At 38.8% G+C, this 21,884-nt stretch overlaps 3 protein-coding genes and 1 long non-coding RNA gene across 4 annotated transcripts; 2 read left to right on the top strand and 2 right to left on the bottom strand.

The window, feature by feature from the left end:
- Positions 1-206: 206 nt before the first annotated feature.
- On the bottom strand, positions 207-9,555 carry LOC131797660 (pachytene checkpoint protein 2 homolog). The gene is made up of 17 exons (XM_059115315.2): positions 9,336-9,555; positions 8,841-9,006; positions 8,038-8,155; positions 7,648-7,703; positions 7,513-7,553; positions 7,070-7,119; positions 6,534-6,606; positions 5,519-5,580; positions 5,310-5,398; positions 4,714-4,820; positions 3,667-3,735; positions 3,261-3,345; positions 3,140-3,180; positions 2,401-2,418; positions 1,980-2,033; positions 1,532-1,601; positions 207-1,035 (listed from the first exon to the last, which is right to left on the bottom strand). Exons 1-17 carry the CDS (start codon positions 9,419-9,421, stop codon positions 940-942), a joined length of 1,281 nt encoding a protein of 426 aa, XP_058971298.2. The 5' UTR covers positions 9,422-9,555; the 3' UTR covers positions 207-939.
- A 4-nt stretch (positions 9,556-9,559) lies between these two features.
- Positions 9,560-17,766, top strand: LOC131797684 (centrosomal protein of 76 kDa). The gene is made up of 10 exons (XM_059115349.2): positions 9,560-10,006; positions 10,815-11,006; positions 11,639-11,913; positions 12,253-12,600; positions 12,827-12,990; positions 13,705-13,825; positions 14,587-14,691; positions 14,902-15,009; positions 15,329-15,546; positions 16,015-17,766. Exons 1-10 carry the CDS (start codon positions 9,721-9,723, stop codon positions 16,151-16,153), a joined length of 1,956 nt encoding a protein of 651 aa, XP_058971332.2. The 5' UTR covers positions 9,560-9,720; the 3' UTR covers positions 16,154-17,766.
- Positions 11,030-18,006, bottom strand: LOC136279383 (uncharacterized). Its single transcript, XR_010716820.1, has 3 exons — positions 17,893-18,006; positions 12,371-12,584; positions 11,030-11,380 (listed from the first exon to the last, which is right to left on the bottom strand). It is a non-coding gene; the product is annotated as an uncharacterized lncRNA (long non-coding RNA).
- A 652-nt stretch (positions 18,007-18,658) lies between these two features.
- Positions 18,659-21,112, top strand: LOC131797724 (histamine H2 receptor). Its single transcript, XM_059115391.2, has one exon. The coding sequence runs from the start codon at positions 18,768-18,770 to the stop codon at positions 19,746-19,748; it is 981 nt and encodes a 326-aa protein (XP_058971374.2). The 5' UTR covers positions 18,659-18,767; the 3' UTR covers positions 19,749-21,112.
- Positions 21,113-21,884: the final 772 nt, after the last annotated feature.

Below are 21,884 nucleotides of genomic sequence, written 5' to 3'. Positions count from 1 at the left end.
ACCCACTTTTAGTGTGTTGCTGGACTTTGTAATTATTATATGATCTGAAAATTTCACCTGCTCTAAAAATTTAATCTTTGCTTGATTTGCTCTCGAGTTCGAACACTTTGTTGGCGGAGTTGAACATGTTTAGATCCTCTTCCGTCCCACGACAGAACAGGAATAGTTACTCATTCCTGCCGCAATTATAGTTTCTTGGGAAAAAATTTTCCAAACGCTTCAAAGAGACAAGAACGATATGCTTTAGAACGATTCTGAGCGGAAAACTTGCGTTTCTAGTATTCGCCAATACGGCAAGCAACTTCGTCAACGAAGAAAGTTTGCGTATTTATACAAATCTTAACACTTTCTTAGAGTGTAGCCGATCAGAACACGGATACTGGCTTTTAACCAATCGAGAGCGAAATCCAACCGTAAATGCGCGACAGTTTCCAGCGCTCACTACAAATAGCGCAAAAGCCATTAGACACTACATGTTTGGTTCAGAAAGGTCTATAATCTGCATATTATCTCTCCCTAACAGACCCTAAAAATAACATGTTGGCGAAGGTTTAGTGCAGACTTTTTCAGCTCTTCTTCTACCGTTTCCCACACTAGCGCGACACTGGTGACGAGTTCATGCTCGCGCCTGATCCTAACATTGGGATAGCGCATGAAAAAGCGTCCAACGACGCAGCAATATGCCGTGGAATTCAGAATCTTGCATCAAAACGCGAATCTTAAGATGATGAGAGAATTTAACACTGTCACCAATCGTGAGTAATATCATTTGCGCATTAAATATCTTTTAATTTAAGCATAGTGCAACTGCAATAATTTAAAGGCGGAATAGCATAAAGAAAAATTCATCAGAGGTGCAACAGTCGTGCAATCCAATCCTGTCTCTGATACTAGTTTATACGGGCTATTCTTGATCATTTTTGAACAGAAGTGTGGCTATCAGTCGTCATTCTTCAGATTCTCTCGGTCTTCAAACTGTTTATCCACCGTCCATGAAAGTGCACTCAGAAAGGCTGCCAACGCGACAGCAGGAGTCTGGGTAGAAGATAAAAAATACGAAGTTTGTACAGAATGATGATACCCCGCCTCAAGGGCCCGCGACGTTCATGAATGAAATCTAGCTTGGAAAACAAATTCAGTTTCTTTTTTTTCTTTGAAACCGTTTCTTCTCCAGCCCTACTCTAATACGTAATGATTCTTAGGATCTTCCTGAGTTCAGCTTCGAAGAAAACCTAGAGACTACGCTGAGATGCGTTACACCTCAGGTCGCACCTGAAAACGTGTCAGAAAACAAGAACAAAACCGAAGGTAAAACAAGACGGTAAAAGCATAGTTAAGAATGGAGAGCTTGACGCACATTGTAAACGACATACCAGCAAAATTTAGGAATACATTTTCAACTCTAGTGAGAGGTAATGAACTCATCCTTGTATCAAAGATGGAAACTCTAGCAACACGTATTTGACTCGGGAGAACACAAACAAACAACTTGAACAGCACAAAATCCCCCTAATTTACAGCTTGAACAGACCTGAACGTGTCTAGCATGTGCCAAAAATGGAATCTTTCTGAGGGTCCTGCCACTCAGTCCATGACTCTTCCTGTAGCAAATTAATGTAGAATATCAAATACAGGCCAACACAATTTATTGTTCTTCAAGAAGACACAGGTAAATGTGAACAGAAAGATGTTCATCTTTCAAGGACTTTACTTGTAAACGAAGTTCTCATGAGGATTCTTAACCAATTTCTGATTTCGGATATACTTTGCGAGAAACTGCCACAAAACCTTAAAGCAAGTTACACCAGAAGCTTAAAAGACTGCTTTTAAGGCCATACACTAGGTACAGAGCTGACCAGCGCAGTACATGCTGCTACGATCAGTAGTATCAAAGGTGTCCTGTGTAGAAATAGGGAACGACACTTTGTCAACTTTAAACGTTAACAATATAGACAGTGGACAAACTCTATGAGACCAACCTCGCTATTTCTAAAAGCTCCAGGCTTAAGTTTGTAGCATCATTATGGACAAAACTGAGAAAGAAAGAACAAAATTAGAATTTAAAATCATTTCACCGAAAGGGAATTAGCTACGAGCCATTAGAACTCATTACAGTACAGTCAGGAGTTATATTATCGTCTTTGCGTTCTAACAGTTCATCCGAACATAGAAGACCCTCGCTGAGGGTCATCATAAAGGAATGGAATAGCTTTTAACAGCAAAAACGGACTCCTCCAATAATACCTCGGATTGTTTCCGTTGTCATTGGTAGTCCGAATTGGCGGGGTTCTACAATGCGTCCATTGAGCTTTCTAATTTTTTACGATTTATAAGAAGACACCCACTTTCTAAATGCAGATTCTGTGATAGCGGAAGACGTTCGTTAAAACAACAACTCACCGTAACACTTCCAAGTCCCTGTTCGGAAATTCCGTTGGAAAAAGGAAAGAATATATTCTGTTAGCATATTGTTATTATGTTTAAAGATTACCCACCAGTAACAGGGTAAATTAAGAGATTATCAGGCTAAGAGACTGAATCTTCACGTGACCCTTACTCCCACGATGATATGTCATTTTTAAATCACTCCCATAATCGGAGATCCCAGCAGACAACCAATCCTGTGTCGTGAATTTTGCTTACGAGGCCATCCCATGCAACGCGTTCTTCACCGAAACATTCAGGATGCTCGGGCGATAGATGTTACATTAGGTTTCGTAAAACCAACAAACAAAGTTACCACAACTATCAATCAACACAAACGAAAATATCCTCAGGAGCAAGTGAGAACTCAAAGCGAAAACAAGCAAACTGCCTGAAGCCAAGCACTTTTGCATCTGATTGGTTGAAGTATCGGGGGCCAGTTTTCTAGACCAATCACAGATCGTAGTAAGGCAACCCAATGCAATCCCGGATTACTTCCAAAACACAATTGGAAATTGCCTTATACTAGGGATACCGGTTACCTTGATTCTAAAGAAAATTCTCTAATTTTCTAAAGAGATTCCGCTTGGAGCGAGCCCTCTATGGGTGGGGAGGGGGGGAAGGGGGGGGGGTCAGTCTCTGGTTAATCTTCCCTTGAGTAAAACAACAAGAGGATAACAATTCACTGGAAAAGCACAAAAATGATAGAGCAAACCTTATGCCAAGTATCTGTTGCACAGGAGAAATTATCCCTGCCTGGAAAAAGAACAACAAACGTATAACATCAACAATAAATGAATGACACCTTCTCGATGACAAATCCGTTATACTCTTACCCTCATAAGCTCAGCGATGCAGGAATGATATATGGAAAATATTGCATTTACAGACGGAGGTCCGATGTACTGTTTGATATCTGCCCTGTTGATTGAGAGAAAGAAATGACGCCAGAATAAAATCAACAATAACAATAACAACAACAACACAAAAATAACAAACAAATTCATCATATCGCATTGTAGATGACTAAAAATGAAGGGTTCCATCCGTTTTACCACTGGACCTCCGAAACCATCTTCATTTACGTTGATAAAAGAAAGCTAAATCATTGAATAAATCGCAAACTCGCGTTTCCAAGGTGGAAGACCTTGTGAAGGTTATTCATTACACTGCAGTGTAAGCGGCCTGTTTTATTGAGACGCACATCCGAAAAAAATTGCATTAAATCTCCACCAAACATACCTGTCCACAAATGCCAAGTCTATGGCTCCAGTTACATTAGAGGTGGTGAGGATAATTACATTAGGAAACCTGAAAAGGCAGTAGTGCGTCTTTTATTAGGCAGGTGGTGCCATCATTTTCGAAGACGTAATACGTTAATAATAACTGCTCTATTAGACTGTCGTTCGTATCATCATCGTGGACAAGAAATTGAGGGAAAGAGTAAGAGCATTGAAAACGTAATACGGAAAGGTAGAAGGACAGCTTAAAAATAGGCAGGATAAGAAACGAGAGCGGACAGAGTGAGAGAAATCTTACACGGAGAAAGGGCGAGAGTATAAGAAGCGATGGAACAAAAGAATCGAGATTAAAAAGAATGAGTACATATAACAAAGAGAAAAAGTGAGGGGAAGTCGAGTGAAAAGCATACAACGAAAGTGGATGATGATAAGGCAACAAGATCGGAACAAGAAAAAAAATATATGATAACACTTAGAATTCCGAGCAACTTCTCGTGTCTATTACGGAGGTTGTTTCGTCGATCAAATTAGAGACTAATTGACGAGTACATTAAGAGTAAGACAAAGGCTGAGTTTTGTCATCCACAGAGCTTTTCAATCAGGATAGAAACCCGAATCGTAGTCACACCTTTGATGCATTGAGAGAAACAGTCGCGTACATGTGCCCGTGGCGAGGATAGGGAGCATGAGAAATTCCTGATGTTTCTCGCTGTTGTTGCCGTGCAAAAGATGTTGTGTATGTAGACGAATGAATCAAGGACTCACAAGTCTCCAGCTTTTGTGGAGAAGTGTCTCTAATGATATTTTAAAAGGACATGTTCCTTCGTCTGGACAAAGAGGAACTGTATGTCTACAGGTCCTTTGTCTAGATTCCCTCCAGGCACATCAGAATCAAAGATTTTTAAGAGAATCTTCAATTTTACTCGAGTAACTCGGTCGCCTGTATAAGCTTATAGTGAGCCCGTCTCACTAGCCTCGGTTGACCGACTGGTTGAATTCCATGGAGAAAATTGTCAATAAAGACCTTGGTGGATTATAGAGTGATTACCTTTTAATGTGATCAATTTGTGTAAGCAGAGCATTCACTACTCTTATTGCATCTGAGGGCTCCTGGCCCTGCATCGCAGACTTCCGAGCTGCAGTCAAACTCTCAACCTGCCAGTTCACATAATGTAGCATAACTGAATGTCTTAAAACGGGTGTGTAACCCCCGAGGGGAAGTACATTAAATTAAACATTAAGTCACGGTAAATTTTTGTTGGGTATGTGCAGCTAGCCTCTCAGAACCTCTTTCCCGTTATAGTCTATTCTGTGGCCAATTAAAGACCTCGCCTTCGTCACTTCCTGTATTTGTATTCTTCCTTACTTTCAAATCCTTTCTTACCAGGATTTTCCTACCTCTAAAATCCCGAAAATGTGCAACCCCTTTAGGTAATAGTTTAGAAAATACAACCCCATTATAGTCAATCCAGTTGAGAAAATGCAACTCACCCAGTGGTACATCACCATTAACCAATTACTAAGAAGTAACCCCCTCCCCCCCTCATCCATGGTATTACCCTTAATTGCATTAACAAGAATGACAATTCAACAGAGCCAAAGAAAAGAAAAAGGGTTTTAAAGTGAACTTCAGAAGATATGTACCTCATCGATCAAGACACAAACCAGTGCATCTTTGTCATCAATTAGTTCTTGGATTTTCTGGAACATCTTCATCACAAGCTTGCCACTCTGTTTTGATCAAGAGTGCAGTATAATTAAATGAAAGCAAAACAAAATAGAAAACTGTACAATGCTTAAACACTTGAAAAAGACAAAAAGAAATTGTAAAAGTATGACACTAGAACTTTCCTCTGAAAACCACTTTGAAAATAAGCTATGGCTGTTGATCTCAATCAGCTGCCCATATGAATACCTAGGAAAACAAACAAAAGAAATAATACTATGGTAAAAGAACATTCAAAGAATCAAATTGAACACAGTAATTAATATTTCTAAAAATGATACATATTTTCTATTTAAAGACTAATAATATTTAACGAAACAGGTAGCAGCATGGCAGAGTTGTTTGGGTGCTGAACTTGTTGTTGCAAGTTCAATTTTTCCAGGGTTTTCGGTAGCGTCTGAAAGTGCCAGATGCAGTGGTTCAGCTGGTGGATGTACACCATTTGTGCTGCTGGTGTGAACGTTGAGTGCCGGAGGCACAAACTCCTTAGGGATCCGGGGGCATGCCCCCTTGGGAAATTTGTAAAATTGGACTCTCTAAAATAGAATTTCCTGCACTCCCTGAGATGATGTACAAATGAAATGTGAGAAAGACTGATTTGGGCAGATGCTCTCTGATCAAAGGTCAGGGTCAGTTGTTGGTGAACTTGTCTGGTCAGTTATAGCTGGCAGGGAGGGGGGAAGGGATGGGGAATGATGAATAATCATTTTATCATACATGTGTATGATAAGAATTATCTCTTTTTTTCAAATGTATGCATTACATAACTAAGTGAGTAAAATAAGAGTCAAGTCTTTCTTTGGTTAATAAATGGGAAAACGATTTTCATATTTAAAAAAATTATTATTTCGTGTGTGAAGTACCAGATGTTACATGTCAAACAACTAAACATTGCGTCTTGCATCCAGCCTGAAATGAAATCCCTAACTTTCCACCTTGCTGTACTCAGCACACTTGAACTTAGTTGTTACCAGTTTAACTCTCTGGCTGCACTTTTTCTAGAATCAGCCAGCTACTCTGTCCCCAGTCATTCATGGTTTTGGATGATTTACTTCAATCTATTGTTTTGAAATACTTTTTCCAATTTTTGTTTTAATTAGCCCAGGAGTAGTGATCATAACTACACTATCATACTGCCTCACCGATCTGACAATCTAATGCTCAGTTTTTGAGCCAGAGCCTTGCAAAGGGATGTCTTCCCAGTTCCTGGCGGACCTGGTGTGAAAAAAAAATTTTACTCTACTCAGTCAATCATGAAATTTCTTGCTTTTGGTTCCACCCTAAAACTATTCCCAAAATTTTTCATCAGACTCATCATAACCCAGACTGTAGTCCAAGACTTTTCAGGCCTGGAAAATCCTAAATTCCATGACAGTCACTAATCCAGCCAAACCCTGCCATTTGGAGCAAAAATTATCAAAATTCTTACCTACAAATTTCTTTGAGGTAGATGGTAAGTTTTTGGCCCTTCGTCAGAACATTAGCCTTGAACTTAGCCTGCAATATTTGCTCTCACAAACGGATACTTCTTGGAACATCAGCTTTAGAAACTCTTAAATTCTTAAGTTCACTCTATTGCTATCACCAAATAATCTTGTTCTTGCTTACCCTTAATCTGTTAAAGGAAAAATTTTTATCCCTAAACTGAGAGAACACTGCAATCTCTCTCTACCCTTACCATGAAGGAGAATCACTCTATTCCATGATATTATGTTACTGTTCACACCCCTACACAAAACAAAGATCATTGCATTGTCAGAAATGCAGATTCTACAAAAAAACTGAAAATTAACAGAGAAATGGGAAATTCTCTTGTCCCAGTGAAATTTCAAGTGAAATCTCTTGCTCAATCTTTTCTTTTCCCTTGGTCAAAAATTGATAGGGTTGTAGAGAAGTAATTTCTTTCAATGTCTGACCCTGAGTCTGGATCTTTATATACATTCACAATGCTTTCTTTTATGGATTCCTCTTTAATTTGATATTCATCAACAGTATCTCTTCTAATCCTTCATCTTAAAGTTATTCAATGGTGCATATCAAGTAATAATAATTTCTGAGTTAAATAACAATTTTTGCCCTATCTAAGGTATAAAAAACATAGGAATAACGGTTATTCCATGCCTGTCTGAGAAGAGTAATGTTGTCATTGCATAGTTTATCAGCTGTAAAAGAAAAGAAAGAGAAGAAAATATCACAATCGTGATCTCAATATCAAAAACAACACAAGTTAAGAAAATAATTAAAGTGTTTTCTCACCTGGGCTTTGACATCTGAATCAAAGATCAGACTTTCCCAAATTCCATGAAAATCATCTGAAAAAATAATGTTTTTTTTGTCAAATATTGAGGTGACATAGAGTCCTTCATCAAATAAATCAGTTACTACCATTTCAGCAAAGATCTTTCTTCTGGTAAGAGGGTTACTGCTTACACGACTAAACTCACATTCAGGGGTCCAGAGGCTAATAGTTTCAAAGTTTGCAAATAGCCAACTGGTTGGCTTCCTATGAGTTGGCATTTTAACCCCACAGCCTTTGGACTACATACGACATTGCTAAGATTGAATAGAGATTATGATAATCATAAAAATTATCTTAGATAATATTTATATTTTATCAACTGGAAATGGACTGACTGAGGCTCATACCAGAGGGCAGAAGCCAATGATTTGCTGCTGCTATGTCTTCTTCCAGCTCTTCCGTTGCTGGTCCATCATCATGCAATTGGAAAACATGGATTGCAAGTTTGCAATTCTTGAGATTACTCTGTTTAAAATAGAAAAAAAGAATGGTGACATTGATGTATTGATATGACTGTAAGTATATATGTGGAAAGCCATACTTTTGGTCATGTCTTTAGGCAAGTATAGAATCATGGCTCCTGAGGTCCAAACTGCAATCAATGCACAACTTCTTAAAGGCTGTAGTCTGAAACAGGGATTCACTTAGGTCTCTTTGTCTGGAATATGTGATTTTTTTTATTCCAGAAGAGCAGTTTTCATTTGATTATCAAAAGTAATCCTAGAGTTCTTTGGCTTTGCTTTACTTCACTCTGTGATTGGTCTAGAAAAATTAAGCTACCATCTCAACCAATCAAGTGCAAAACTAAAAACAATCCCTGTTCTTTTAAAGCAGGTTGCCTGTTTTTACTTTGAGATCACATTGTTTAATGATAATGTGAACCTTCCTTCTAATTGGTAATGTTCAGTTCTGATTAATTTTGTTTTGGTTTTGACACTCATTGAAAACTTCTCTAAAATACAAGCCTATTATTGTCTTAAAGACATTATCTTAACTTGTTTGCAGGTGACAATAATGTTTACCTTTGTTTTGATCGGTAATGTTCAGTTGTGATTAATTTGGTTTCGACATGCAACTTAAAAACTTCTTTAAAATACAAGATTAATTGATTGAAAGACTTTATATGAAGTAATAAGCATTATCTGTTTACCTGTCTCTCTTTAGACACCAAATCTGTGTCACAGACACTCACAGATTTCACATGTTCTGTCAAAAATCCATCTGTGAATTCCGTGAAGGTAGTGTCACCATAAACAGTTGCTTCACACATCAAAAATTTCCTCACATGCTCTTTTATAACAGCAGAGCGAGCTGTGCTATGTGTGCAAAGATTGAAAACAAGGTTTTATTCACATTACTAAAAAAAGTTATTTTAATTCAAAGTATTCTCTTAAATAGATAAATACAGACACATGTTGGGTTTAACTTAACACTGTCTTTTCTTGAAGCATGTCAAACTTTGCACTCGGCTGTAATGTCTTCAACTTATAAATGTAAGTCTTTCGGGAATTCTTGCATCCTAAGTGTTAACTTTTTGAAATACAAACTAGGTAATCCGCCGTCAGTCTATAAAATTTACGAGAATCTTGGATCTTTAATAATAATTTAATTTTTTACTATCATTTCGACCATCGACTAAACTTACCTGCATGGATCTTGCAGGACTTCAGCATGGTAGGTTAGAGGAGCTTGAAGAGGTAGAGCCTCTGAGAGATCATGGACTTGCTCCATAATAGGCGTTAATCTGATCTTACCAGTTTTTTACTGTTCTTAATCCTTCAAACATCCTTAATTTTCAAAGATACTCATTGCGGAAGAAAGATCTCGTTCAAATTTTTGCGCCAAGAAAAAATGAGCATGCACTACGTCCCAGCGGGCTCTTATAATATGTACATGCGTTCATAGTAGGAGACAGTTCTAAACAGCGGATGAGAACAAAAACATAAGCGCTCCGGGATATGCGCAGTTTCCGTTTCCGGAAGTCCCGCGCCACATTTGAACGGCATAGTTTACAGTGAAATTTAGCAAATATGGCTCTTCCTTCAGAAAAAGTTCATGAACTCAAGCAGATCATTCACAGTCATGTATCCCAAATGAACGTGCATTCTAGGATCAGGGACTGCGTGGATGAATCGTTCCGCGGGGAAGAGACTGAAAGTGCAGGAATCGACGAAGCAGGACTATTGAACGCATTGAAAGAACGAGGCATCGTTGATGATGTGATGAATACGCTTAAGTTCGAAGGTCTTGAAAGAGATCCTGGACGATCAAAGGATAAAAGGAGGGTGAATGCCTTAGAGGAAGTCCCAGCAAGGGGTAATAACATGTTACTCTAGGTAGCTATGGCCGAGCTTTAGAATGTATGTGTAAACGATGCAAAACGTTTGTAAACAAACAACTGTTTCCGATTTTTTGAAACGCGATGGCAGCATGCGTATCTACATGTACATTCGTGTATATCTTTTAACGAATCAGAGTCCCTTTAAAACGTTTTGCACGTGTGTTTCATAGAAGTTTTGATGAAATTTGAGTTACTCTTATCATTTCGGTTTTAAAAATGGCTTAACTCTGCAATTGAATGTTCCATATGAGGAAACAAATGTGCTAGATTAGTTAAGTTTATGAAATTGCAAACGAAAATTTTTGTTCTACACCCTTTGATTAATATTGTAGAACTAAAAGCTTATCATTCATGTCCCTACTTTAAGCATCTACCCTACCAATTATGATAGTTTTAACAGATACACCCTGTAGTAAGGCATTGCCGATTCAGTAGTTGGTTTGAATCCAGGAGCAACATTTGATCCTGTAGTTTGATCATCCAGGTCAGAGTGGTGCTCCTGAGAAGGACTGCTGTTGGTTGTGGTGACTGATTTTTTTATAACCCTAGCAGAAGTTATTATCACAGTCAAGTGATGACTTGTTTGTTAAGTCAGAGTTGTAAATTTGATTGATGTAATAGTCCTGTTGACAGAACAGAGGCACCTAACTTCAAGATGGATCAAAACTGGGCAATCTCCACTGTTTATAACTACCTGAGTCTTTCAATAACATCATGGCAAAACTGACCAATTCCAGCGAGTTATTGCTTCCTGTTATTGCTGATTTTTTATGTACTTTTCAGTTGGTGTGGATCCCACCAGGCGTTACCTATACCTGCAAGTGTTAGGAGGCAAAGCATTTTTAGAACATCTGCAGGATCCTGAACCATTGCCAGGAAAAGTCACATCCACATTTACTTTGTATGTTCACTTTAAAGGACAACGATTTAAGTCCAGACCTGTTCCTTGTGCATGTGAACCAGACATAAATGAAGGTAAATGAATAAAGGGGGAAAGTTTCTGAAGAAACTGTGGTGCTGTGTCAGTGGGAGAGTATAACAGAGTAATTTAGCATTATCAACTGACTGGATAATGTAAATTGGTCACCAAAAAGAGTTTCAAAGCTGACACTTTAGGATGAAAGGCTAATGCTCGAAAAATCAGCTTTGAAACTCTTTACTGTGACAAACAAACAAAGGTATTCAGTTTTACTTATGATTTAATGTACTGTTGGTCTTATCAAGTGAGAGATGTAGTGACATATTGGTTAGTGCCTTGGACTCCAGGTTGAGGGGTCCAGGTTTGAATCTTGGCTGAGTCATTGTGTTGTGTTCTTGGGCAAAACAGTCTACTTTCACTGTGCTTCTCTCTACCTAGGAGTAAAAATTGGTACCGGTAAATTTTCAAGGAAGCTTGATGAAATACTGGGGGGGGCAACCTTGCTATGGACCATTCCATTCTATCGAGGGGCAAATAGTCATACTCCTAGTCACTTCAGGAAACAGGAATAAGCTCTGTCTTAAGGGGCAACTTGGCTTGAGAACAGACTTTGCTTTACTTATCAAAATCCTGTCCTTTTGGCTACTATGGCTTCCTTTTTATTTCTCACTCAATATGTTTTCCGTAGGATTTTTGCTGGAACTACAAAAGGATGGTGGCAAAATGGCTGATGCAGCAACTCTTCTATCAGTCTCAGATTACATTCACTTAGTCCTTATTAAAACAGATCCCTCAGGTGACACAACATTGATTGGTTCGCATTTCCTTCCTTGGAGAGACATTCTGTCTGCAGCAAATGGAAGGTTGACATCTGCCGTGGAAATAAATGGTGTAGGGGCAGAGGCTAAAGTGCCGATGGGAATACTAGAGATTAAGTTTGAAATAATTCCAAGGTTGAGTCAGGTGAGGTTAGACATGTATGTGCATGAACAGCTGTTTTCATTTCTTTTACTTGCATATCATCAGCAGGTCAAAACATGAGTTGTTTTAGTTAATGGTCAGAACATTCTTTTACAGGAGCAAACAAAGCTCTAAAATTGGTCTCTCTCAAAACATGTGGCTTGGTACATAGCTGGTAGAAGTGCCTTGATGGTATCTGAGAAGTACAGTGCATCCCATGAAAGCCTGATTTTTGTCAGACCTCTTTGTCTCTGAGTTCTTTAATTACAGTTTCACATGCAAGGACTGTTTTGTCTCCATAAAACATGCTATAAAGAAAATACTTTGGTTTCAAAATTTCAGATCTTAACAAAAGAGGTAATCTCAGCACAAGTAAACTTGGAACACTCCAGAATAGCAGAAAGAGAGAGACTTTTCTTGGTATATGCAAAACAGTGGTGGAAGGAATTTCTACAGATACGTGCCTCTCATAGTAACAGACTTGTGAAGATTTTTGCTCAAGATGAGTGTGGTACCAATCGTCCTGTCTGCTCATTTGTGTGTCCTCTCCGTGCAGGGAGATTACTTGATAGCCCTCGGCAGGCTGCCAGGTTTGTCAGTCTATTAGGGTATGAGCATACGCCATCTGTTGGTGGTGGAAGGGCAGAGATGTGGAGCAGTTTGCTTGCATTTCTCTGCAAAGGAAAAGGGGTAAGTAATGGATTAATAAGTTCAAAGAAATGGAATTTTAATGAACAGGTTTAGGAATAAAAAATGCTGCTATTTATCAACCAACAATACCAGAAGTGTATCAATTTCAATTTTTTTGTCTGCTTTGTTTTGATTTGATTTTCATCAGAAAGAATGTATTTTGCTGTAATGTTTGCTTCTAAAATGTGGTGAAACATCATGATTGTGATGATATTACTACTTCAAGGATTGTGAGGATCATGCAGTTCTATTGTGCAGTCTTCTTCTGGGTTTTGGCCTGAATGCATTTGTCTGTGTGGGCACCAAGGGAAAAGGTGCTGCCCATACCTGGGTTATGACAATCAGCCCTGAGGGAGAAGTCACCTTTTGGGAGAGTTTGACAGCTCACAGGTATTGTTTCATTTGAATATTAAGAATTTCTTGATTGGTAATGACACTCATGGTGCCTTCCTCCTACCAGAAAAGTAGGGAGGTGCCAGCAAACTTTCTCTTTGTGATTAAGTCAACTCAGATTACCTGAACTTTACAGGAAAATGGACAAAGGTTTGAGTTATTGTGTAAGGCCTCTTTTCTAGGCACAGCTCTCTGTGGAAAAAGTTATTTAAATCCCCAAAAATTATGTTGTGGATGACCTGAAGGGATACAATACTTACTTGGAGCTCACCAGAGTTTCGAAATTTCGAGTTCTTGAAGATAAAATTGCAGTAGATGTATGAAGGAAATCCATGGGAAATTAAATTTGAATCAGGTCATTGTGAGTTATTGGGGGGTTCATACCATCCATTTGGAAATCACCGGTGATTTCAGGAAATCTGACTGGCTCTCAGCAGTGCAATCTATTCACGAATCGTACGATTTTTTTCTCTTAATGACATATTTTTCGCAGCTATATGATTTCTTAGAAAAAGTTGCACTCCACCTAGTTCAATAACTGTTTCAAAATATCGGAGTACATGTTAATTGAAATTCAAGGGAACATATTTTGAATCAGGTTTGCGCGAGGTCCGAGGTGGCGAGAGATTTACTAATCTGATTATTGTGGCTTTGATTTTAGTGAAACGTACCATCTCACTTAATCTTTTTATCTGGCATTTTATTGGACAGATACGCTCACCGCCCAGTGAACCCTGATGACCCCCCAGCTCTCAAACAGTCCCGCCCTGATCATCCTTACAGAACTGTCGGGTGTGTTTTTAATCATCGCACCTTTTACGCAAATAGTCAGGTTAGAAATCAAATCACAGCTTGGGAGTAACTCATCTGACTATTGTCAATTGTCTAGAAAAAGTCCCGCCACCATCTCAACCAATCAGATGCGATTACGTGTGATTACGTGTTGTAAAACCAAAAACCAATTAAATGTATCCAGGACTGCCAATCGGAAGAGAGGAAAGTACCTTTAAAAGTAAAACAACCGAACTGCCTATAGCGCGGGAAAAGTGCTGGCGACTACTTTGTGATTGGTTCTGATGGGTTGATAGCGTGGTGCAAGTTTTCTGGGCCAATCACAGAGCGAAGGAAAGCGATGCCAATGCAATATCGGATTACTTTCGACATTTGAATGAAATTGCGCCGTAGGCACGTTGTAATATTTGCCTTCCTTGGTATTGGCTGTTGAGTGTTGAGATTATTTTGGGTTGCACACACGAGCCAACTTTTTCCTTTCTTCAGGTCACCAGCGCACCAGACCTTTTTCTTTTGCGCATTTCAACTGCTGTGTCGACATGTTTTGTGAATTCGCATACACAGGAAAGTTTGGGTCTTGGAGAAGAAGTTGCAGTACCACTTTGTAGAAAACTGGTTTGCCTTGAAAAGAGTTACATGACATTGAATGAACTTCTGCAATACTGCAAATCTTTCTTTCATAAAGAAATATGCCCAGAATATAACACTGCCGCTAATGTGATTTTTAAACATTCTTTTCAGAATGCAGTATGCATATCGTGATGTAATATTGAATAATGATCATTGCAAAATTATTTTCAGCCAACCGATTCTGTTGAAGTTTGTCAATTTGAACTTCAGAATGAAGCTCGGTGGAAGTGTATGAGCGAAGAGGCGTTACGATCCGTGTGTGGGCCTAAAATATTGGTAAATAATCTTCTACGTTTTCCTCATACGCGATTTGCCGTCCCTGTTGTTTTTCTCAGTCGTTAGTCATTCTTGCTTCTTTTTTCCTCTCATCTAATCGTTTGGTGTTTTTCTAGCGTAACAAACTAACATTGTTAAGTTTTACCCACATCCCAAAACTGGCTCTAAATATAGGCTGGACTAAAAGGTATATGGTCTTTCTTATCGCAGCCCAGCGGCCCAGTCTTCCCTCCCCTGTATCCTTCTGGTGTTGACTCATCCCTGGTTAGTAATGACATGGAGCACGAGCTAAGGAGCTTGGTAACGGATCATAGAAGGGTAAAATTATGATTTAGATTTAAATATCGTAACGGTCACTTTGAATACACGGGCTTTTCTCTTGGATTAATTTTGGATGCTGGTCTTATTTGCACTGTTCTGTCTAATATGGGTATCGATCACTCTTTATACTTGTGAAATGGACGCACCAGCTACTTTCTTTCGCAGTAGTTCTTTGAGATGTCGCACAATGCTTCCCCACTCCCACTCCGTATATAAGCGTTGGGTATAAGAGGGGCGTTGCGTGACATTCAAAGATCGGCTGTGACGGAAACAACGCATGAGTCTGATATTTGGTGAATTTCTCATAATGCTTTAGGATTTGGGCTTAAACACTGCATGGGATGACGAGTTGAGTTACATTCTCACACCGGCTCTCGCTGCTTATGAATTGGAGCACAGCACGGGTGTTTCCGCCGGAAACGAAGAGTTTCAACAAGCCATAAGACGAGCAATTCCTGACGGTCACACTTTCAAAGGGTTTCCCATCCAGTTTGTGCATCGTAACGCAAGACGGGCATTTGCCACGTGTCTGAGGTAAATTGCGTTTAATTTATAACTCATATGTTTGTGAGGCCCCTAGAAGTCTGGCTTTTTCCGTGAATACAGGCCAGGCCAAATGGCATTTAACTCAATTTCTTCCTGCGAAAAACAGACAAACAGGTTGTTTGCATGTTTTACTAAGATCTCAAAATTTATCTCTGATGTCCTTTGTTTTTCGTCCCATGTTGAAAAGACCCAACAGTAAAAAATATCCCATTGAACCCAACAAATGCAAACGTTTTCCCTTCGTTATGTAAACGGCTGAGAGACAGTAGGCAAAAGATCATATCTTGCTGTTTTGCCTTCCTCATAAACTTTTTTCAGAATCCTCAAATCCTAACCTAACCTAACCGTTCGCGAACCTTGTGGCTCGAATATTATTCCTGCGGTATACTTCTTCGGCCTGATTTGAACTTTTTTTCGAACAACTGTAAAAAAGGGTAAAAATTATGTCTTTCCCAGGTCACCGGTATGTGAAGAGATCATTTGCTGCCGCGGTGATCACGTGAGATTGGCAGTTCGAGTCCGAGTGTTCACCTACCCTGAAGGCGCTTGCGCAGTATGGATCATGTTCGCTGTCAGATATCGATCAATTTTGTAGATAAAATGAGATTATAATTTTAGTTTTTAAATAAAGAACTTAGTCATCCACCGCAATTTAACTCCCGAGGCGCCTCAAGTCTACGACTTGATATCTTCTGGCCGGGCCAGCCGTGTTTAGACTGCGGTTTTCTTGGAACACGGGCTCTTATTACAGCTGGAAATGGAATCGACAGAGCCTTGGTTTCGCTAGAGAGGGCAACTTGTCTTACCATTTATTCCTTTTATCGGAGAGAAAAGGATATCAACCGCTCAGCTACGGAATGGCTTCTTTGTCTCGGAAAAACTAACCATAAACTTGTTATTTATTATTTCCTCCGCTTTGTCTTGTCTTTTTACCGAACAAACTTTACGGAAGGAGAAACGGCGAGAGGAGAAAAGTTTTCCAACTCATTTAACACGATAAGTGAATCTCTGTTGACAAGTATCTCCATATTTCCATACACGTTTCTTTCCCTGAGAGAATGACAAAGTCAGTTCCGAATCTTTTAAAAGCCATAAAACAGATACCACCTGCATAATTTGTTTTTTGTTCAGAGCGATGCTATGAGGTTAAAATTATAATTTTAAGAATATATAGACCCATTAACACTGGTAACAACCAGAATGACTGATATCCATAAGTATTATGAACCTAGAGCTGAATTTTACGACTGCTAAGTAAGTAAAACGTTTCCTGTAAAGTCATTCTATTCTAAAAATGATTCCGTTTTTAAGTTCCAGTTCAGATGTCGTGCCCCCTTCGTGTCGAACTTAATTCAGCAATTAAGTTCGATAAAAGCGCGGTAGAAGCACAGTGTCTGAATGAAACTTTTTAATTAAGTTCGGCGAAGCAATCAAGTTCGACAAGCTTCTCCGTGCTACACGATCCTGACAGGAAAGCGACTCAAACATCATGCCTCTGCCTAGCCAAACAACATTCATATATTATATTTAATGCATTTTGGTAGGATTGTCACGTAGCTTCAGTAAATCCTGAATTTCGTACGACTCAAGCCAGATGTCTAAATTAGAGTCGTGCTTCTGCTGTGCTACGGTCGAACATAATTACAAGAAAGTTCGGCACAGCAGAAGTACGACGCCTGAACTGGACCTAAGTCGCTTTGTAAACTCATGACGAGTGAAATTGAGACAATGACGTCAGTAGAATTCGCCTCAAGCTGGTACTGGTAATGATTTCCCTACACGCTTATCGCTGCTTATTGGAGGAAAACGTTTTTAAGACATTATGGCATAATAATACTCCCTGGCGCCTCTAGGTAACCAGAGATCAGTCACATTGTTGACTGAAACTTGAGTTAAGCTCACTTCTAGACAAATTGTGTCTGTGTATTGAATATGTATATAGTTCATGAAAATAAAACAGAAATGTCCCTTACTTAATTTCTTTACTTATATATCCGATGATATTTTTCGTGTTTATTATAGGTGTTAGTAATTGGTGATGGAGAATGGTAATTGTTTTTTGCTCTTGTTGATAGCCGTTGGGTTTTTTTTTTCTCTTTGTTTGACAACTTTTTGGAAATTTACTGTTTTCCCGCAAGGTTGCACAACACCGAGAATCCTCCAAGCCATACAAAACTAAAATTTGCAAGAGCATGCATTAAGCATTTGCTGCCGCGTTAACGCATTTTAAATCTGTAGATTGGCCTTCTATACAAGATTGGCTTCTCCCTTCCTTGAAATATCATTAAATTGTCTTTCAGCTGCCCAAATTATTTTCAGGGCATTCTCGATTACCTTCTATAAAAGTGAGCTTGCACTGTTCCAATCAACTTGTGGTAACTTTGTTCGATAGCAGGCGTTTGATGGTTTATCCGAGTATCACTAACGCAACAAAGAGTCTTTTAAAACGACAATAACAAACGCAATGGCGCTTAATTATTAATAATTATGAAAGAAAAATTTCCCATTAATTTACCCGTAACTCAGGTGTTATCTGCAATGCATATTTTGTAAAATTTAACGACCATTTTTTAATTATGTTTTGGCGATAAAGTGGGAATCTGGATTTCACTGTATTAGAATTGGGCGTTTCGTTCGAATTTAGGATTAAAAAAAACCGAAATGAGAAATAAACTCAGATTTATTTCGGGCAATTGCGATTGAGTAACCATGAAAATTAGGAAAACTGAAAGTTGCTTCGATCTAAAACTTCTTTTCACATTTTAATAATTAATTGCGTTCGGGTACCTTTTATGCCGAATGTTTTTTAAAGTGCAGGTGCGAAATACTCATCTAGAAAGTTTTTTTGTATTAAAAATCCATTGAATGGGTATGCCTGAGATTCAGGCTGGACGTTGAAAAGTTTTGGAAGATTCATGTTCACATAATGTTTCCAAATTGAAAACAAAAGGATCGTGTAATCATTCATCAAATATTTGGTCCTCGTCATCGACTCAAGTCAGAAAATAAATTTTTTTTCATTAACTCGGGACGGAACGTGAGTAATTATTTATTGACACATTTTATTTGTTATTCATGACAAAGTTTCCGATAGGTCGCAGTTAGTGTCTACAGGGAATATGTTGCATGTTCCTACGTGTACACTTTCTAAGGTAAGCCTTTTTGTAGGAGTTTCCCAGCGCTGGAAAGTTTCTTGAACCCAATGCGAAATGATATTGTCCACTGAGGAAGCCTTTTCTTTCGTCGGTATTTTATTGGCCATTTTCGTGTGTGGTCTCGTGGGTAACTTTCTTGTCTGTTTGGCGATTTATTTTGACAAAGACCTTCGCCAGCAACACTCAAACTATTTTCTTTTTAACCTCGCCGTGACTGATCTTCTTACAGTGATCTTCGTGATCCCATTTTGTGCTGCGGCGTTGATTCAGGGGAATTGGAATTATGGCAACGCGTGGTGTCAAGCAACAGCTTTTGTTTACTACAGCTTGGCCATCGTTGGCCTTGAAAATTTAGCGTTCATAAGTTGGGATCGTTTTTACGCCATTATCTATCCACTTAAGTACAGGGCAAAAGTAACACCCAGGAGAATCTACGTGGCTATTGCTTTCAGTTGGATATGGGCGTTTATTTTTACAATCCCCTGCGCAGCCATGGGTTGGTTTAGGTATGGAGAGTACGAATCGATGTGTACTTATAACTTCACCGGTACAGGCAATAAGTGGAAAATACGAGTCGTAATTTACAGCGTTCTAACAATTACACTCTGTATCATGATTCCATCGGCTGTGATACTCTTCTGCTATTTTCGAATAATCTCCGTAGTGCGACATCAAGGAAGACGAGTGGACACCATAACTTCGAGAGAGATGACGAATTCTAATAACTCGCGGCGCCAAGCATGGACAAGCTGTTACAGATTTAAAGGTTTTCGAACAATAACTGCGGTCATAATTTTGTTTATTATTTCGTGGACTCCCTTCAGTGCAACTCGCTTTATTAAAACGGTAACGTGGGACCATGAATATATTCCCGCTGTCGCGGATACATTTGCAACTGTGCTGTCTTTGTTTAGCACAGCCGCCAATCCTTTGGCCTACAGCCTCTTCAGAAGGGACTTCAGAAGAGCTTTTAAAAGGCTTCTTAGACGAATATGCTGTTGTGCTAAAAGGAGAGTGGACGAAAATGAAGAGTAGATGAAGGGCAAAAGGGGTCGTGGTGAAATATTTTGATATTGGATATGGAAACACTTGAGAAGAGAAATTTAAAGGGTTTCGGCGTAGACAAACCGTCATTCAAGATGTCACGCTGTTTGAAACGCAGAATCTTTTTTTAAAAGGGAGTCTTCAAAACTGAACAAGAATATGTTACGGTGGAGAAAGGTGAACCAGCTCGATTCTCAACAAATCACCTCAGTTGACTTCAAGCACACAAAACCGTTTTTAAAAGTAAATGAAGGACTCAATATAGACACCTTTAATCATGACTAAAGCTGTGAACAGACATTGCGTATGCAGTTTAAGACGAGGAAAAAAATGAATATAACGAGTATGAGAGGAGGAATTCAGGAAAGCCACCGCGATAATTTCATCTGGTCAGGGGATCTTCAAGACTAATGAACAAGAATATGTTCTACGTCGGAGAGGAGTGAGGATCGAAACTTGTTCGAATTCTAGTTTTTTTCCCAATATTTCAAACGCCAAGAACCAAGCTGACTCTCAATCAATCACTTCAGTTGACTACAGGCACACAAAACCGTTTTTAAATATAAATGAAGGACTATATACACCTTTAATTATGAGTGTAGTTGTGAATTAAACTTTAATTTTCATTGTTAGTTTGAAAAGAAGGGGAAAGACCATATGCTTTTCAAGTAAACACATTGCTTTAGCGAGCTGAAAGTGTTAATAGCTCTCTTTGAGAACAACACCAGTTGGCCATTTTTATCCTCTTGACTTTCGGGGTGGTAAAATTAGAATTCAGTACGACATTGTTTCCGATTCTGTTTCTTTGGCAATTGTTTCCTTTATTTGATACTGTCTTGAAATTGCCTGATACTGTCATTGAAACTCAGATTCTGCCATTAAGGCGAAGAAAAGCTTGATCAGTAAGACAAAGAACTTGTCAAAGTTAGTTTGTTTTGTCTTTCAAACATCCAAAGCTGCAATGAAACTGCATCAAAACAGCGGCCGACTAACAGCCTTTTGCAAATATTTGACTTGCAGTTTTATTAATTTCGAGATATCCATCTATGAAAGAGCTCCATTGTTATTCAAATCATCAGGGTAAAGTTGCTTGTGACCTGTTTCTTGAAATTTATAAGCATTATTTTCAACTTGATTTCATTATTGACCAACGCGGAGATATTTTATGAGAAAATCACTCAAATGATAATCGTAAAAAAAAGTGATAAAATTTTATTTTATTTCCAGTGATTACCTTAACAAGACTGTAGACTTACTAAACAAATATTTCATTTCCACTTTTACATTTCATCATTGATGAATGGCTTTTTTTCCGCTTTGATGCTATGTTATTGACAGTTCATTGCAAAAAATAAAAAAACAAACAAAACCGAGACAAGAAAAAAGTAGCGAAAGTAGCGGCAAAGTTTTAAGGGAAGTGCTTTGACATGGAACAAAACTGCGGTAGATTTGAAGTATATGGGGTTCAGTTACCCTCTGCAGGAAAGACGAAGGATAATCAATAGAGGCAACAACAAATGGCCAATGCTTCCTCTCCTTAGAGATGACAGAAAGACGCAGGAGAGGATCAGGGAGCATGACAGGGGTATCCGACTCGCTGATGCACGGACTTCCGCCGTTTCAGAGCACGCCTACAACACAGAACACCGCTCGCTTTAGAGCGAAGTTAAGTTTATTGATCGTGAGTCCTTTTTTTAAGACAAGTAGGGTGAAAGAGGCAATCCACTTAACAAATAGATTCCAAGTTGCCGTGCGTCTGTTCAGTAACAGATCAAAGATGACGTCAAAATGTGGTAAGAACAAAAAAGTGGCACACGAGGCGCAGCTGATGTTCTTACCATATTTTGACGTCCTCTGTGATCTATTACTGAACAGACGCACGGCAACTTGGAATCTATTTGTTTTATATAATAAAGAATTAAAATATACGGAAAAAAAAGTTTTAATAATGACGTCATCTATACTTCTGTCCTCTAATAGATCATAAGTGAGAACCAATCAGAATGCGTGCATAACTGAGCTTATTATATAAATAAGAATGCACCCTAAGAACACCAAGAAGAACAATGGAATAGAAATCCCAGAAGCATGGTACTGACAATCATAAAAACTTAAGAGCTGAAGAGC

The sequence above is a fragment of the Pocillopora verrucosa genome, chromosome 3, assembly GCF_036669915.1.
Source record: "Pocillopora verrucosa isolate sample1 chromosome 3, ASM3666991v2, whole genome shotgun sequence".
Classification (NCBI taxonomy): domain Eukaryota; kingdom Metazoa; phylum Cnidaria; class Anthozoa; order Scleractinia; family Pocilloporidae; genus Pocillopora; species Pocillopora verrucosa.
This window is presented reverse-complemented; position numbering and strand designations above follow the sequence as displayed.